Here is an 18,383-nt window from a genome sequence, read left to right on the forward strand (position 1 = left end):
CTCTCCTCCCTCCCTTATCCCTGCTGCAGCACTAGACACAGCACATCACTGACCGCACAATGGGCCTGGGCACTCCTGGCCCCCAGGACAAGAGACTCAAGTCCTACTGCCATCCTCGCCATGGTGTGACCATCACCAGGTCACCTTCCCTTGCTGCTCCTCCTTCCCCACCCTCTGCGTCTGCCTTCCCTTCCTTTTGTACAATGCTTAGACCCACAGGCTCCAGCTTCAGCTGAGGCCTCAGGCTGCCCGTACCGTAACAACGAATGATAACCCAAAGGGGAAATGGGTATTGCACTGGAAGGTGCCCCACTGATCTGGCTGGCTGGCTGTGCTTCAGCCAAGGTAGTGTGCAAGCAGGAGGCTGTGTTGTTTCTATGTTGTTGTTTGTGCTCGTTTTACTTCTTTATGAGATAATTTTATGTGACAAAATCAAACTGCAAGGATTTTTCTTCCTTTTGGGGGGAATATGTTAGACTTGTCGTAAAAGTCTGCTCTCTGTTTCCTTGACTTTTAAGATTTCCATGTTCCTCGTTGTGATACCAGGTTACTTTCTAGCAACTTTCTCAGGATAGAAACCCATTATTTATTTAGAGATGAAACACCAGCATTGCTTGGTCGCTGCGAGCTCATTGCAGCTGCCAGTGAAGCAGTGACCATAATGTAAACAGAGGATCAAGCACAATGAAAAGCATGAGGATAGGCCAAGATGGATCACAAGCTACTGCTGTGGGTTTGGTTTTAGGGAAAGTTCATGCTCCTTTCCATGTGCCTGAACTTCTTTCTTTTGTAGACTTTACTTTCTTGGTATTAAGACCCTAAAGCAAATTCTGGTCCTTTCCAAGTGACTGGAATTGTAGCCACAAGGTCCACTGGGACAAGTGTCCGGCCCTGGTTATGTGCACTGAAGCAGTAAGATTGCACCAAGGGCTTTCCTGGAGTGACTGCTGGGATTTAACTAGAGGAGAAGTGGGTCAATGCTGTCATGTGCTGCAGCAGCGGGGAACCTGGGACTGACAAGGGGCATGCAGGCGTGTGGGAACCAGGGCCCAGGCTGCGGTGCACAGAAGAGAGCAGCAGAGCTGCGGCTCTGGGTCTAACCGTCAGTCTGTGTGCCGCAAACAGGTCTCCCCTGGTGACACTAGCTGAGACAGCAGGCTCAGCAGCTCTCTGCGGTGTCTACTGCAGTTAGTTAAATACTATAACGGATTGTCTGAATGTAAAAAAAGGAGAAAAAAAAAAGAGATGGGTTCTTGCTTTCAGCAACGTTATCTATGTCTGTTACATAAAAGTGACAATGAACAATGGCATGTGTTGGCTTGCACTGTTGGGTTTTTTTTCCCTCTGTACATCTCAGACGTATGTCCAACTCCAGGCAGGAGGTATTTTCCTGGCAGGGCACGTTTGCTCCATGGGTGGTAATTTCTGTGCAAGCCCCCAGCTGGTGAGACTGCAGGGTTGGGAGGCAGCCCTGGAGCCGATGGGAGCTGGCTCTGTGTCAGGATGACCCCTCACTGGAGGTGTGCCGGCGTCTAACCCCAGCTGTCCCCGCCGCCCACCTGTGAAAGCCCACTGTAAAGCACACCTCTGCTCACATGGACGTTGGTGCAGCTTAAACTTGGTGCTGGGGCCCCTCTAGGCACGATAGGCAGGAGGAGCATTTGGGGCGAGATGGGGTTCAAAGTAGATTTGCTCCTGCTCTGAGGGCAGAGTCAGGCTGGGTTCCCTCCAGGAATGGGAGGATGGGACAGCAGAGGCAGGGTGGCAGGGAGGGTGCTGGCACTGTGGCCCCGGATGTCCCCGCTCAGTCCTCGTGAGCTGGCCAGTCCGTACAAACAGAACAGCTCGAGCTATAGCCCCACAATGGTCATACAGGTGGTTTAACATGAGAAAGGCTGTCCAAAACTGCTTCGCTAAACTTCTGCTGAGCTTTGTCCTAATGCCTGAGGGTCATCAGTCAGTGACACTGTCAGTAACTCAGCAGTGAGGGGTCATTATTTAGCAACACTCTGAGCAGCCGTTCTTTGTTTTCCTGTGTGTTACTAGGTGAATGATAATAGAAAGCCCGATCTGATTACTGTAGTGCAGCACATACATAGATTAGTTTAACAAAGCCCACAACACTCACATTACCCACAGTGTCCTGGTTTCAGCCAGGATAGAGCTGGACACACAGCTATATCCCTAAACTTCCTGGAAGATCTGCCTGGGGGTTCAGAGGCACTTAAGTAAAATCAGTCGCTTCCGCTCAGGTTGTGCTTCCTTGCAGCAGCTGCTGTGTGGAAGGGAAGCAAGTCTTCTCTTTCCAGGCTGGGACCTCCCACTGGGGACCCTCTCTGACCTTCTTGGGCCACAAGTGGACAATGTGCCTTTATACGTTTCACTATAATCATTTCATTTATTTGTATATTCCCCTGGAGATGATGCTTTGCTCATCCTGGGATGCTTCCAATCAGTTCTGCTAATGGTTGCAGTGGGGCAGGCTGCAGCCTGGGTCAGGATGTGCAGAACTCGGTGCTGCTGAAGGCTGCAGCAACCTCTGTCTTCACCAGGGCTGCAGTGGAAGGATTAAGCTGATACGCTGGGCTCAACTATCACAAGTGCACTTTTACCATATGTGACGATGCAGGAAGGGGGCATCCGAGTTGGTTAAATCTGCAGATATGTTTACTTTTGTCTTGTCACATCAGGCCAGTAATTAGGACTGTACACTTTATCTGTCCTTGCCACATGCAAGTTCCAGTTAAAACTTGTTCTTGAGACACAGCTTGTTGAATCATTACTCTTCTCTCTCAGCGTTACAGTTTTACTAAGTTGCTAATCATTAAAAAAATTTAAAAGACCGAGTCATACTTATTAGCTAAATGGTCGTTGCACTTTCGTTAACATGCGAAATATGTTCTCATACTGTAGTTGGCTAATAATGCAATATAATTAATAATCCCTGAGAAAGCATCTTGTCAGCAAGAGCTTGGACAGTGTTTTCCTAATGTGCTGAGATGACAGCCATTAAGACTCTTCTGTTGTGTCAGATAAATGGCTAACGATATCCAGTTTCCCACTCTCTAGGCATAATTTTAAAATTAGTTTGACTTCCCTAATCCAATAAACTCGGGACATTTGGCCCCATTAACACTTTCCACGCTAATTTATCACAGGTTTTTCTGCCTCACTTCAACTTGTTTTTCATCACTGAGAAGCGCTACCCTCCATCTCCTGAGTCAAAGAGCTGATGAGGATGAAGCTGAACCAAATACTACACATGCAGGGGCCAAGTTTTTGAGGTACGATGCATTTTCCGAGGTGCTTGATGTCCTCATCTTTCACTGAAATCTATGGGAGCTGAGGAATTACATGGCAGGGCATCAGGTCTGGATCAGCAGACATTAACATCATTACGCAGCACATGTAAGCGTAAGATTCAATTTAAGGTAACCAAGCCTATGCTCAAGTGCTTCACTAAATCCTGAAGCAACACTGGCAAGCTTTAGCCAGAGGCACAGTCTAAATAGCTGTGCTGAAAGGGAAGGAATCTCTTCCCCAGCAGGGTGACAATAAATCCTGGCTGTAGATCAGCAGTCCCTCAATTTTACAGGCTGTAGGTATAACTGCACACCTTGGGGCATGCCTTGTGGGTTTTGTCCCCCTGTATTCTGCTCAGGAGAAAAGCATCAGGGGCCCCCCAGGCCAGCAGTTTCATCACTGTTTTAGCACCGGTGCAGCCCCAGGATGGGGGGGAGCCCGAGTTCCTATGTGTTTTCCCTCTTCCTAGTGGGAGTTACAGGTGGTTCTTGCTAGCTCAATGTCCCTGCACTGTCACCGCTTGCCCCTGATCTCCAGTGTGTGCCCAGGGTGATTCCCTGGGTAATTCCAACAGCACAGTTGTGAGTGCACACCTCACCCAACCATGTTTGTCCAGCTGGGCGGTTGTGTGGGCCACAGGAGAGGTAAGGGTGACCACAGAGCAGGCAGAGGCAGTACTGTAGCTGTTTTTAAGTGTCCCAGGGCACACGGCCCCTAAAAACTGTAGGAACCATCCAGCATCCCAGAATCCCACTCTCAAGGCTGACACAAATGCAAGGTGAGTCACCAGCACTGCATTCGTTCTTCTTAGGAAGCAGAAGGTGAACAGCAGGACTAAAGCAGTGCCTGGAGCAGAGTGGGGTGCCTATGGCAAGGTCACTGCAGAGGCTCTTTAATCCAGTTCACGCTACATAGAGAGATTGTACACAGGAGCTCAGAGGGTCTGCTGAGCATGGCACTGTCCCATGGAGGTGGGGATCATCAGTCCCCAGCCTCTCTCACATCCTCCTGCTCGAGCTGCACACAGAAGCCAGTGTGAACCCTCACCCTCAACGGTCAGGACACGTTGGTGGGATCCCAGGTAAGATAGCTCAGCAGCCAAGATGCTTGCTCAAGTTGGAATAGGGCTGTTTGCACTTCTTTGCTCATGACCTGTTATTTCTAATCTTGTGACCTGCACCAAGTCTTGCTGAAGGAGCCTCCCTCTACTCTCCCATGGTCCTCACCCAGCGTTGAGGTGAGCAAGGTCGGGTAAACCACTCGCTGCCGCTCTGCAACTGGTCCTCTCTCAGCTAGCCTGCAGGGCTTTCCTCCGGCACCCTCTTCTGTCCTCTGGGCACCCAGGCCACCACTCCTGGATGTCCCAGGACACAGCTGCCCTCCTTGATGTTCCCCTGAGAGATTTCTCACAGAATCCAGCGATGCACCAGGCAAGCGGCTGGAGCGGGGAGGCAGCATAAGCTAGACTGCACCCACGCCCCGTGTTAGTGTAAACACCACCTCCTGTGTTCTGGCAGGTTTGCTGGAAACAAGGTGGGATGTTTACCCCAGCGCTGGCTGAAATACATACTGTCAAGACTAGGCTTTAAGGAGGTGCTTTAGGGTGTCAGACATTTATCCAGAACTGAGAACAGATACAATTCACTCATTTCAAACCTTCCAAAAGTTTTCTAACCCCTGATCATTTCTGCAATGCAATTCATATAAAGACTTAAGACAGGAGAACCAAAACTGGGCAACATACTGAGTCTGCTCAAAAGAAAAGATGTGTGTGATCCAGCTGTGCAACACTCTACACACACATGCACAAAAGGAAATATATTTACACATGAAAGGCCATGGTATTTACAAATATGCGTTGAAATCGAATTGCTATTGTTGTATAGAAAAGTGGGATAATCACATTAGTACTACCATGAAATACACTTTAGAAAATAAACGTTGACTCAGACAAGGGAACGATGCCTGCACGTGATGACTGATGGAGCTGATTTCCAATTTTTTTATTGAATCTCTAATAAAGGCTGCCTTGGAGTATTTGTTTTGTGTCTCAAAAATAAGTATCATCTATAGCTGCACTTCAGCCAAAAGACTTGGTTTAGTATGGAAGATCTCAGGAGTCATCCAAAATGAATCTGTTAATTGTGGAAAATCAATCAATTTTATAATCTGATACTTTAGAAAATAAATTATTATTAGTGCTTAGCCTCAGCCTGCCCCGGTTTGAGCTCAGAACAATTGGTGGTTCTCACAAAGTATTCTATTACAAGAAAAAAAGCCCTAGAGCATGTGCAACTAGTCATACACTTGCAGGTAAACAAGCACACACATCTAAAACCAGAATGCCCCAAACTCTGCTTACCAACTGATGCAGAAGAAAATGGGCAGTTCCCCAGGATAAAGTGTATCATATCTACAGCGGGCTGGGTCAGGCAGTATCCACCGAAAACCCCAGTAACAGAAGAGAGCTACGGTCTCGACCTGCGGGAGCCTCTGTAAATGAAAGCCAAACCTGGCTCCTTCGGTACGTGCTGTACAATTTGCAGTGGGATCTATGTAACCCATGGTGGGACCACCAGCAAACAGGTCCCACAGATCAACATGAATTGAATAAAAGATCCCTCAGAAACCATTTAAAAATGGGACTTTAAAACTGGCTCCTGTAGCCAGCCCATTAGAAGAGAGACAACAAACTCAGGATCTCAGGGCAGAAAACAGGACGGCACGCCGGAGCCCACAGTGCTGATGGCAGAGGCCAGCTCTGACAGTGCTGCTGCACACACCTCTGAATTTCTGTGTTTTTGTTTGTCTGGTGTTTAAAGTAGGCGATTCGTGTGGCAGTAGGCAGGGCCAGGCACCATCTCCAGCAGATTGACAGAACAGTCTTATGGTGAATTTGGTCAAACAGCTAAAGGTATGACGGCTTCTGGCTTGGAGAGTTTTAACAAAAATAACCGTTTGGCCTCGTTTTGCTCGGGATCCATCTGTCCTGGTGGTTGGGTTCGTGGCCACATAACTCCCCTCAGACAGTGCAGGGGGTGGGTGATGGAGGCTAATGGGGGCTGGACCATTAGTGTTGCTGGTAAGGGGTAGATGAGCCATCCGAGTCTCGTGTCCATTAATGCAAACAAGCTTTCACCACGGCTTCTGGCAGCTACAGGCCCTTTTGACTGATGACTGTGCTTGTGCAAAATGCTCATTTCTGATTATTCTGAAAGGGGAAACATTAAGGGGACAAAAGAGCTTTGTGCTGGCAGTTAAGCACATCCCACGAGGAAACCGTATCCCGCCAGGCTTTGGAAACAGCCATTTCTTCTCCAATTCGTTTAAAACCCAGTTTTGTCGCCAAGAAAGAAGCCACTTGACCGCCCTTCGGGGGAAGCGGCCGCGAGAAAAGTCACAGCACCAAGATGGCGGATCGGGGCGGGGGGGGAGCTCGGACGGAGGAGCGCGGCGCCGCCTGGCGGCCGAGGAGCCGCCCCGCGCCTGCGCCAGCCGGGGCTGGAGGGGCTGAAGGGGTTGCCTCGGTAGCAATGGCGCCGGCGCCGCGCGACTGGCGCGGGGGCGCGCTGGGCCCAACCGGTCTCCGTAGGCGCCGGCGAGGGGCGGGGTGGACGCGCGGAGTGGGCGAAGGCGGGAAGCGCCCCCAGCACGTGGTCAGCCGGCGGGCGGAGGGGTAGAGAGAGGGGCGGAGGGCCCCGCCCCTTCGAGAGGCGCACGGGCCAATGAGCGCGGCGGCCGGCGGAAGAGGGAGGGCGGGGCTCGGTGCGCGCGCTCCCCGCTGCCCACCGCCCCTTCCCGCCGGCCGCCGCAGTGGTCGGGCGCGTGTGCGCGGCGCCGTACCCCGCCGTGCCCCCGCCCCGCCCCGGCCCCGGCCCCGGCCCCGGCCCCGGCCCCGGCCCACCCGGCCTCCCCGCCTGGCCTCGCAAGGTAAGAGGGACCTCGGCGCCGCTCGCAACCAGCGGCCGGGGCTACGCGGGGTTGGTGATTGGGCCGCGGCGCTGAGGGGACGGGGAAGTGGGTGTGAGGCGGGCCCAGGGCCGGGCGCCGACGCCACCGGGGGCGGGGGGCGGGAAGCTGGGGGGCCTCGGCACTTGGCGGGGCGCGCGGCGACTCCCCGCCCGCCGGGCACGTGTGGCGGAGCGGGCCGGGCCCGCCGTCCCCACCCTCCCTGTCCCGGGGCGCCGCCATCGCGCTGCCCTCGTCGGGGGCAGGCGGGTGGGTCCTCCGGCCCGGGCCTTCACGCCGGCGGGGCTCCGAGCCGACGTTCTCGCTTGCCTGCAGCCCCCTCCCCTCCAGCGCCATGGCTGACGAGCTCGACTTCACCACGGGCGATGCCGGCGCCTCCTTCACCTACCCCATGCAGTGCTCGGCGCTGCGGAAGAACGGCTTCGTGGTGCTCAAGGGGCGCCCCTGCAAGATCGTGGAGATGTCCACTTCCAAAACGGGCAAGCACGGCCACGCCAAGGTGAGCGGCCGCGGGCGGGTTCTGCAAGTCCCGTTCCGTTGCACAGCCCGTAGCGTGCGGTCCCGGCGCTCCGGGCCGCAGCGCTGTATCGCTGCGAGGCTGGCCCAGAGGGCATGGGGTCGCGTTTCATCTGGCAGCGTGGTCTGCATCCTGCCTTCTGCCCCTTTCACAGCAGTGTCTTGTGTGTCTTTTCAGTCTAGAGTTAACACGAGGGTTCCCAGTAACATAAAGGAGGAAGGACTGAGGACGTGGGTTGGGTTGTTCTTTTTTTCCTTTTTTGTTTAATCCAACTTGTTAAAAAGCTTTAACGTTGATAGTGATAAAACCTGTTTCTATGTAGTGGGGGTAGAGTAACTTCTGGAAGGGGGGCTGATGAAATCACTAGGGCGTGGTTGGATTGTGCTGTTGCTACCCACCAAAGCACTTTCGTGCTGCCTGTGCTAGCAGACCTTCACTAGTGCAGCACTCTGCTTCAGCACTTCCTAGAAGTGCCCCTGCTCTGTTACGTAGTCCAGGAGAGCTCAGTGGACACTCCTTACTTCTGTGGGCCTGCTCTGGCCCTCTTTTGCTGGCATGCCTCCCTGCTTCTTTCCTCTTTTCAGCACCGAGTGAGGAGTTCCTTCCCCCTCCTGCGTCCCAGCAGGGACATTCTTAGCTGCTGTCTGGGGCTGCAGTCCTGCTGGCTAAGCAGTTGGCTTATGTAGCTGTCCAGAGCTTGGACCAAGGCTAGACACTAGACTAATAAACCCACTTTATGGTGGGTTTATTAGAGTTTAGAGACAGATCTGTTACAAGCACAGACTAATTTGATTTGTGAGTTTCCACAGCCTTGTATGATACATGTAGGTGGGTAAAGGATTTGTCAAAGCTAGATTATAGCAAGCTGTTGTCATTTTTTTCCCTTCTTCCTTCCCTTGCTTTTTTTATGGCTTGTTTTATTAGACAGATCCAGTTTTCTTAAATGCTGAAACAGTTTTGAGAGCAAAAGGGCCTGAGAAGAGCAGGCTGTGAACTGGTAGTCCAGGTGCTAGCTGCAGTGGACAGTTGCTGCTAGCGTAAAGGGAGGTGGGAGCTGCTTTAATCTCTGTGCATGACCACTTTTTCTCTTTGACCTTCACGTTGTCTCCAACACTGTTCTATTTCTCAAGAGAAGTTAGAACTTGAAGTAAATGTTCTCTTTAACAGCTATGTTCTCTGAGCTCTAGCTTGTTGCTGTAAAACTGCAGAAGACTATGGCTATGGAAGATAGGGGTGGCTGATCTTTGTTCTCATGTAGTGTTTCTATGGTGTGCTGTGAAAGGGTATGAGAGGCCGTCTCTCGGTGCTTGGGCTGCTTTCATACTGCAAGCAAAGGGTCTAGGCAGAATCTGGTATTACATCTGATCTCTTAAAAAAAACGCGTGGAAGCAGCAATACCGATGGCGATGGTGTCTAGCTTCTCTAGGACCAACAGTAGCTGATGCTATTTTTCTTTCCTTGTAGGTCCACTTGGTTGGTATTGATATCTTCACTGGCAAAAAATATGAAGATATTTGCCCATCAACTCATAACATGGATGTTCCAAATATCAAGAGGAATGATTACCAGGTGAGTTAATAGTCACTGTGTCCTCCCACACATGAAGAGGCTTTATACCTCTCAATACCTCTCTTTATACCCCTTTATATATGCTCTCTTCATCCTGAAACTTGCTTCTCAATTAATGAAGTACTGTTGTCAGAATTAATGGAACTTACCTGTCTAGACATGACATTGCTAAACTCATAGCATTTACTGAATTGTTAAAACTGTCAGAGTTCACTCATAGAGAGCTCCTTACTGTACTAACCTCATGTTATAGTAGCAATCTTTAGAAATGACAGGTAATAGACATAATCCAGAACAGCGTTTTTTTCTAGCTCATGTTGTAAGGTCCCTTCTTCACTCTTTGTGATACTGGCATCCTTTAGAATCTGGAGAGAGGCTGTTCCTACTGCAAGTTGTTATTAGTTAAAGAATGATCAAGATCTTGCTTCAAGTAAATTTGAATCTAAGCATATATTGTCATGTAATTTCACCCTTGCGTAGGGTAGACGAATCAACAAGACAGTCTTAAGCTGCATCTGATGCCAATTCTAACTTGCTACAGTTAGAATTTCTGCTCCTTGTGTGGAAGCTGGCTTTAGTTGATCTCAAGTAATTTCGGTGCTTCTGAGCTCTGCTCTGAAATACATGTATGGAGGGAACTTGGCAGTTTTCTGTAACTTCTGTAATGCCTTCTGTGATACAGATAGTGAGTTCTTAAAAGTAGCACAATTCAGGTTCTGAGTTGTAATGTGTCAGCTATCTTCCTGTTGCCTTGGGAGTAGTTCTGGTTAGGAACAGATACATCCACATCAGTTGGAAAGCTGCAATTACTGGACAAAGCCAAAGTTTAGAGTGTTAGCAACTCTTCAGGACAGCTGAGGCTATTTAAATAAAGTGTGACTAACCTGTGTTAGGCTTAACCTTCCAAGAGATGCTGAATGTTATTTTTCTCTCTGTTCTTGGGTCCTTATTGCTACTGAAATTCTTGCAGTTTGATAAACTTGTTAGGGCTGCCTTTTGGATTTACTGTTACGTGTTCCAGGTTCCCTAACCACCTCTGTCAAAATAGCTGTTCCCCTTAACTTGGGTTTTTGGTTAGGCTGAAAACAGCATTATAAAAGTGGTCCAGAGCTTGGTGGATGTTACCAAATGTATTCATGAGCCTTTAATGTAAACTATTGTATCTCATTGTACAAATGAAGATATAGAAGTCTACAGTTCAACTGTTATGTACTTTGTACACTTTATAAAAGCAATGTTGTCCAGTGAACACCATTCCAGTTATTGTTTCTAATTCACAGATGTAAAAGCTGAAGCAGTGACCTGGAAGGAATATATTCTTCTAACTCACAAGGATGGGCTTTGCAGTGCCCCACATAGTAGGAAGTAACCAGCAGGGTACTGGTGATTCTTGCTAGCAGACTGGCTTTTGCTGCAGTTGCCTCTAACTCTAACTCTCAGTCCTTTCAGTTGTTGTTAAAAATTGACTTAAATTAGGTTCTTGACTGTTACATTAATTCTTTAGCACTGTGTTTGTAATGGGTAGAGTTCACTGTGCCATCTGCTTATCTTCAGCTACTGCCTACTAGTGACTACTGATGTTAAAACTTCCTAAAGGTGAACTTCTCTTCACAGCTGATAGGTATTCAAGATGGGTATCTCTCCCTGCTGACAGAAAGTGGTGAAGTTCGTGAGGATCTAAAGTTGCCAGAAGGGGATCTTGGCAAAGAAATAGAAGGAAAATTCAATGCCAATGAAGATGTGCAGGTAACTATAGAGTGCAGGCAAGAAGAGTTATGGTTAATCACACTTGATTATACAATGAAGAAGGCTTATTCTCATATTGACCATTTGTATCTCTCTGTGAAGAGTGGGTTAAAAGCACAGGAACTGGTTCTTTGAGATGTAGAAGGACTTTTGTACTGGAGCACTCAATATGGCGCTGAAGCCCAGAGCTCAGTTGACAAATGATATGGGTGTGTCAAATGTTTTTAGATAAATCCTGTCAGTGCTGTCTGCATGGTGTTGGTCGGAGCCTCCAGGCTTTCTTAATTGGGACCAAGTGTAAAGCTTTGTGATGTAGCCTGAGTAGTCTAATTTGCTATGTTAGCAAACCTGTCTGCAAGTAGCTCCCCACTTGTCTGTACTGGGGATGAGGTCGGTCTGTACTGGGCCACACCAGTTGCTAGTTTGGCTCTATTGCAGCAGCTTGTTTGTCTTCCTCTGTTGTATAAACCTCGAGCTGCCAGCCAAAGCAATATGGCAAAGTGCAGGCAGCAGAATAGCAAATCGGTGGGAGAGGCAGACACTGTGGAAAGTCTTCTAATGACTGAATTTTACCAGCTTCGATTTCCTTTTTCCTTCTTGAGAGAGATGGGATAGATACTAAAACGTGGAAGTCTGTCACTTCTAGGAGTGCTTCCTCCGGCCTGGGTTGGAGTTCACCTATCTGTCTTTTCTTCCAGATATCCGTCATAAGTGCAATGAATGAAGAATGTGCTGTAGCCATAAAGCCTTGCAAATAAAGAGGATCGCCAGGCTCGGGCAACTGCTCAGGTCTGGACAAACCACAGATCTATAAATTTGGTTCTTATTGTCACCAAAGCTCTGGCCTTCACAAGCAACCTCATTTCTTTTTTGAATTATTCGAAAGCAGTGCTGGATTCTGGATTAGTGTTGCAGGCTAACTGGCAGTTTTCAAAATCACTGAGATTTTAATTCCTTAATTGTAACTATTTTAACATTCCTGTGGGTTTCAGCTATGGATCAAAGAACCCAATCAGGTGTTACTAGTGGATATATTTTTATTTGCTTGAGCAAAACAGTGTTTGTCTGTATGAACAGACAAAATACAGTATTCAGGGGCTTTTAGATAAGCTGGTAGGTATCTAGGATTATAAAGTGACCTAGAGCACAAATAGTATTTTTCTTGACATGTTTAGGTAGAACTGACAATAAAAGTAGCAATTTTTTTTAAAAAGAAAAAAAGCTTACGTATTTTGTGGATTGGGACTCTTGCAGAACTGTAGGTGCCAATCTCAACTTTTAGACCAAGAAACTCAAGTGATCAAAAATGCCAGCTGGCTTGACCAAGCCCCAGTGGCCATGTGCAACTTAACTGTATTACCTCTGTATTCTTTTTTGCCAACTTGTTGGCTTATTGTAACGATAAAATGGTGTCAAAGCCTACCTGTGGTTTAGGCAGGCAGTTGGAATATTGGGTAGATAAGATATAGATATGTCAAGGGGACACAAAGGTGAGAATGGATGTTAAAGCTATAGACTTTCACTCGAGGCCTTTGTCAGACTTGAAAAATAAGATAGAAAATTGCAGTTCAATTTCTTTCCTTTATTGTATTTATCTTAAACTATAAAAGGGTGACAAACTCCATGGGAATCTGTTGCAGTGCTTCCAGCTTTAGGTTTTAATATTCAGGTTCAGACCGTATTTTTGTAGCACAGGGACCACATGTTTTTCAAAAAGTGGGACAAACTGTAGCATTGAGCCTAAACTAAATGCATGTGATTCTTTTTAAAAGAATAAAACTATTGTATTTTCAAAATATAGACTTGACAGACAATACTGAACAACCATGGCTTAACTATAAAAGTAAATAAATTGCTATGTAGTTATGAAAGCTAGCTCCTCTCCAGGGGAGTTCTGAGTCATTGAAACATGCATGCATGCCTCTAACTATTTAGTAGCTTATTAGGCAAACCCAAGGCTTCACAGAACTAGTCATGGAAGGATAACTAGCCTGCTCCTGTTTAAGGCGTTCAACTTGAATTCGAAGACTTGGTGACTCTTCATGAGTGGGAGACTTCCTTAGCCCGTGGCTCAGACCTCTCTTCACAGTTGATAAATTGTTTCATGAACTTGCCTTAAGCTTCAGCGGCTGTTGGCTAATGGAGGACAACTTGTAAACACATGGCATACTGCCCTGGACAGCATGCACAAATCATACTCTGTTGGCAGTGAGAGTCAGACTTCATGCTGCTGTTAACTGCTTAAAATGTTTTCAGCTTAATAGTATGTACTCTCTAATCCCCAAAGGGCTCATGGCAACTGTCCTGAACTGCCCTTGTACATACTGTGGCAGGGCTTAGCAAATCTTGGAGGTTTAATGTAGATGGCAAAAACATGCATTTTCCATTGACTTATCATGACAGGGAGAGCAGTACAGTGAAGGTAAAGACAGCAATAAATATACTCTGGTAATAAAGCACAGTTACCTGGGACACCTGGCAGAAGTAGGATACTGCCACATGCTCTTGCCTAGCACAATACACATTGCAGGTGAACTCTATAAATAGCAACTTGACTGAAATGGCAAAACTGCTTAAAAAAAAAAAGCTGTAGATGCAAGAGGTTGAAATGCATTCAGAACAGTTTCGAGGTGCATGCTTAATAGCTCAGGCTAGTCTGCACTATGCCCCTTTTTGCCTCTCCATTGAACTGGTGCCTGAAAGACAGGCTTTGTTGGCTTTGGAGGGGACTGTGAAACCATTGATGATGGTCTTGACAGCAAGCTGAGCTGTGTGATGTCAAATGGGAAGTCATAGGTTGCTATGTCAAACTAATGCAAGTTCTAGTGCTATCACTGTGCTATGAATACTCTTAATATGCTTGAAAACAACAAGACTGGGATTTGTGCTTGTTCTGGTAGTGCTTTAGTCTACTTCCAGGTGCCTGTCTATCATCTAAAACCATGTTGGAAGACAGGTATTTGATGCCACTGGCCCACAATCTAAGCATTTACTTAGACAGTAAGCTCTCTGGGACGAGGGCTGGTTTTTGTCCTGTTCCTACAAGTGGGGTCCTGGTCCTGGTAGCTTTCAGGTACTACAACAATCTAAAGATAAAAGTTTTACGACCTCCAGCTTGCTGGAAGAGCCTTCATTGGGACGTATGGATGTCCTTCTATCGCAACCTTCAGTTCTGCAAGATGTAAACAATTAAGTACTTCATTATAGGTTTGTTCTTATATACTTAGTTGTCTTTTGTGAAGCACTTCAAACACTATGGAAGTGCAGAGCATTGGCTTGTTGTGCATGAAGTTTCCCATAGGTAATACATAAGCATGAGTCTTAAGCATAATCTCCAAGTTTCAGTAAGGTGAAAAGTTGCTTCTAAATTAGAACATGTATTTGAGGCGTTTTTTCCAAGTAAGATGTTTCAGTTTACTGTCAGAATCGTTTGCAACAAACTTTGTGATCGATAGTCTATATAGATGCGTATTTTTTAAGATCCCTAACCAAATGCTTAGGGAAATTCTCCTTTCATAGCTTTACTTTAAAACAAATCTTACCAATGTACTTGTTCTGTAGTACTGTCTTAACACTTAAATTGTGTCAAAACTGAAAACTATAAACTTCTAATACCTGATGGTGATTGCTTTAGAGTAAAGGCTGTGAAAACTAGGAGGTGAAGAAAAGTATTTCCACTCCAAATAATGCATTTTTTTTTTTATGGCTCCAATTCATTGAGTTTCTCTTGCTACTTTACAGAATTGGAAAGACTGCAGTGTTTCCTGCCTCAAATGTTGGCAAATAATACTTTAAGATTTCAATAGATCCTTCTAATTATTGCTTATAATGGTGGTTTTTCAACTAGGCTCTTGCTAGTTGAGCCATGTTCTCAGGGCTGTTTGTTTTTTGGTTTTGTTTCTATTTTTTTTAAGAAGTTAGCTGAATTTCATTGTTTTAATGTAACTGCTTTCAAGCCTCTTGCAGGTTTTTCTACTCCACAGTGTACCCAGAAATGGTGCACAGTCTGTAGTTTCACAATACAGGGAATTTTACATAATCTGTAAAGAAGTCAAATTTGTTGACAGTTCAAACTCATATGGTTACTGCAGGTCAGTCTCACAGAATTCAAAATTCAAGAAATCCCACTTTTTTTGGTTGAGTAATTTAGACTGTAGTTTGTTACCATAGAACTAAACTTCAGGAAAAAAAACCGACCTTGGTAAGGATATTTCAAGTATCTCATTTGTACACTGAGAATGTTAATGAAGGTGTTGTGGTGGGTGTGTGGTGGAGCGTTCGGCAGTTCAGCATGGTATGCCAAGAGCGTCGGAAGCCTCTCCGGCACCTGCAGCCCGGCCCTACAGTATTTGGCACCCGAGAGTAACTTGGCTTGTGAACTTAAAACAAAATGTTTGCTATGTAGCGCTGTATCGCAGAAAACCCCTGTTCTCAGTTGTCCTGTGCTGTGTATTGTAAGTGTAACTATTGTTCGGTGCGGCTTTCAAAACGCGGGGGAAAGAGGGTTGATGGCGCTGATTGTACTGAGCAGAGCAAAAACCTGACCCTGTAAATCGCGTCAACTGGCAGCGGCCGTCCTCGCGGTTCAAACCTGTACCCCTTGTGGAAGCTGTATTCTTTTCAACACCGCGCAAATGATCGGGGGAAAAGATGTACATGTGTGTTTTGCTCCAATAAAGGTGTCGGTGCTGTGGGGAGCTGGGTGCTGGTTAAGATTACAGGGGCAGGTGGGAGCCTGTCAGAAAGATCTGCGAGGGCGCGCTCTGTTGCCCGCCCTCAGCTCACACCCGCAGAGAAGCACCTCCACGCTCGGCCGGCGCGGCCTGCCGCGTGTACGGGGGCCAGAGAAACGCTGGCGTTCCTGTGTGACGACTGTAAAATTGTAACCGAATAAAACGGCGGCTCGTTCGTGCTATAGCCGTGTGACGCCTCTTCCTGTCCGCAGCACACGCGGGCCCCCAGCGCCCCCTTCCGCCTCCCAGCATGCCCCGCGCACGCGTCTTGCCCCACCCTGCACGCTCGCGTGATGACGTCACCGCTTGGGTATAAAAGCGCGACGGGCGGGGTGTGTTTCTCTTTCTGCGGGAGCGGAGGATGGCGCCGGTGGGTTTACGGGCCGCGCCGTCTCTCCCCGCGGCGGGACGGCGGTCTGGCGGCCATGCGGCCGGGGTGGGGGGCGTCCCGGGCGCGGCGAGGCAGGGTAGCTGTGAAGCGGCTGCGGCTGGTGGCGAGCGAGCCTCTCCCCGAGAGCGCCTCGCGTGGGTGCGGGCCAGGGCCGAGGCCGAGGCCTAGGCCTGGCAGAGCTGGCTGCAGTGAGTATCGCTCTCCAGGCGGCGTCGGCCTGGGCTGGCAGCCGCTGCCTCTGCTGTGGCCCGCAGAGGCACAGCAGCCCCCCTTCCCATGGGTGATAAGTATTTTTCGGGTGTGGGTTGTTAATGTCGGGGTTTTTTTTGTATTTTAGCAAAAGGACAGAAAATCTAAAAAGTCAACCTGGAAGTTTTGCCTTGACTTGACCCATCCGGTGGAAGATGGAATTTTTGATTCTGGGAATTTTGTAAGTCGTGGTTTTGCTCAGTTTGCACAGTATGACAACTGAAAAGTTACATTTTAAACTAGTAAAATTAATAGCTGGTCTTTAAATTAACAGCACTTTTTGAAAGTCTTTTGGGTTTAGATGTCTTTTATAGTCAAGATGGCTCATACCTATCCATGAGTAGATCTATTTTAAGTTGATTCCTGTTCTAGCATGGGGGTGCCTTTTTTAATTACAAACCGTAAAATCTTACTATATTGTAAATACTTGCTATCAGAATGTAAGTAAGAAGTGATTTTTAATATTGCCTTATGGCTAGGGTCCCTTCCCTAGTTCATACCTAGGGTGCCATTCCCTAGTGTTCTATTTCTTTAATGTTGAAACAGGAACAGTTCCTAAAGGAGAAGGTTAAGGTCAATGGAAAAACTGGAAACTTGGGTAACACCGTTCACATTGAACGTCTGAAGAACAAGATCACAGTGACATCTGAGAAGCAATTTTCTAAAAGGTTGGCGTAGGTTTCCTTTTGTTGTACTTGGGATGGTGGATTTTGAACAGTCCTTTGTTGAACGTGCTGCACTTCTGATACGTAGAGAGAGGTGTTAGCGCTGACCTTCATAACACAAATATTAGTGAAAGATGTCGTTCAAACTTAGATATTTAAAAAACTGCTTTTTAGAACACAGGACTTGGTTGCAAATTAACGCTTCCTCTAATATGAACATAGTAATACAGCTTTATTTAGGTTGTTAGAAGTATATCAAGGAAAGCGATGCTTTTAAAAGTCATACTGAACTCACGTTACGGTGGCTGTTTTATTGCTTAATTGGTTGTATTAAAATGTATGCGTACGCAATACATGTTGTTGCAAAAGTACCCCTTAAGTCAGATGAAGCCTTAAACCGTGTAGTGCGTTGGGGCGTGCAGCAGATGAGCGCACTGGTTAGTGTGTTGTGGCCCTGCTAGGGCCACGTCTTGGGTGGAGTGCAGACAGCAGTATGGGTTGTTAAATGAGAAGGTTCTAATGTATAATTACTGCTCCCAAGGTACCTAAAATACCTCACAAAGAAGTACCTCAAGAAGAACAATCTGCGTGACTGGCTTCGTGTCGTTGCATCTGACAAGGAGACATACGAACTGCGCTACTTCCAAATCAGTCAAGATGAAGAAGGATCAGAGTCTGAGGAATAATTGAAGCTTAGCTTTATACTCAGTACAGTGTACAAAAGACTAAAACATCTATTTATAAGAACACTTAACTTATTGGTGAATAAAGATTTTGTACCCTGTTTGACAGAGCGTGGTTAGTTTTCTAGCCTTTTTCTTAAATTCTAATTAAAAACCATCATGGGGAATCATTTGATTTGCAGTTTTCCTTCCATTGCCAGCAATCGGAGCTGTTCAGCATGGCATCAGTGAAACTCCCAAGTAGAGAAGAACTGAGCCCAGTACCTGTGTAGGGCAGTTACATCAGTGTTTAATTTCATTTTTACAAATAATGCTAGAGCTTTTTGGACTAAAAGTACCAGCTCCTTCTGATGATTTATGTGGAGCTAATGATATAATACCTAATAAAAGTTTGATTTTAATTATTTTAGTTAAAAAACAGGGTTATGTATTTTAAAAGAGAAAGATTTTATTTCTGTGTGATTTATCTGAACTGTTAATTGGTTGTTGTATTCCTGTGCATAACCCCAAGTCAAACTGGAGTGTAACAAACCGGTTTGTCAGCTAGGTTTATATTAG

At 46.9% G+C, this 18,383-nt stretch overlaps 2 protein-coding genes across 2 annotated transcripts; both read left to right on the forward strand.

Moving 5' to 3' along the window:
- Window positions 1-7,606: 7,606 nt before the first annotated feature.
- On the forward strand, window positions 7,607-11,919 carry EIF5A2 (eukaryotic translation initiation factor 5A2; the record flags this gene model as incomplete). Its single annotated transcript, XM_082003418.1, has 4 exons — window positions 7,607-7,771; window positions 9,254-9,358; window positions 10,973-11,104; window positions 11,803-11,919. 4 exons carry the CDS (start codon window positions 7,607-7,609, stop codon window positions 11,860-11,862), a joined length of 462 nt encoding a protein of 153 aa, XP_081859544.1. The 3' UTR covers window positions 11,863-11,919.
- Window positions 11,920-16,198: 4,279 nt separating this feature from the next.
- Window positions 16,199-17,888, forward strand: RPL22L1 (ribosomal protein L22 like 1; the record flags this gene model as incomplete). Its single annotated transcript, XM_082003737.1, has 4 exons — window positions 16,199-16,207; window positions 16,566-16,658; window positions 17,024-17,145; window positions 17,684-17,888. 4 exons carry the CDS (start codon window positions 16,199-16,201, stop codon window positions 17,826-17,828), a joined length of 369 nt encoding a protein of 122 aa, XP_081859863.1. The 3' UTR covers window positions 17,829-17,888.
- Between the last annotated feature and the right edge of the window lie 495 nt (window positions 17,889-18,383).

This window comes from Phaethon aethereus (assembly GCF_964289735.1).
Source record: "Phaethon aethereus genome assembly, chromosome: 9".
In the NCBI taxonomy this organism is placed as follows: Eukaryota; Metazoa; Chordata; class Aves; order Phaethontiformes; family Phaethontidae; genus Phaethon; species Phaethon aethereus.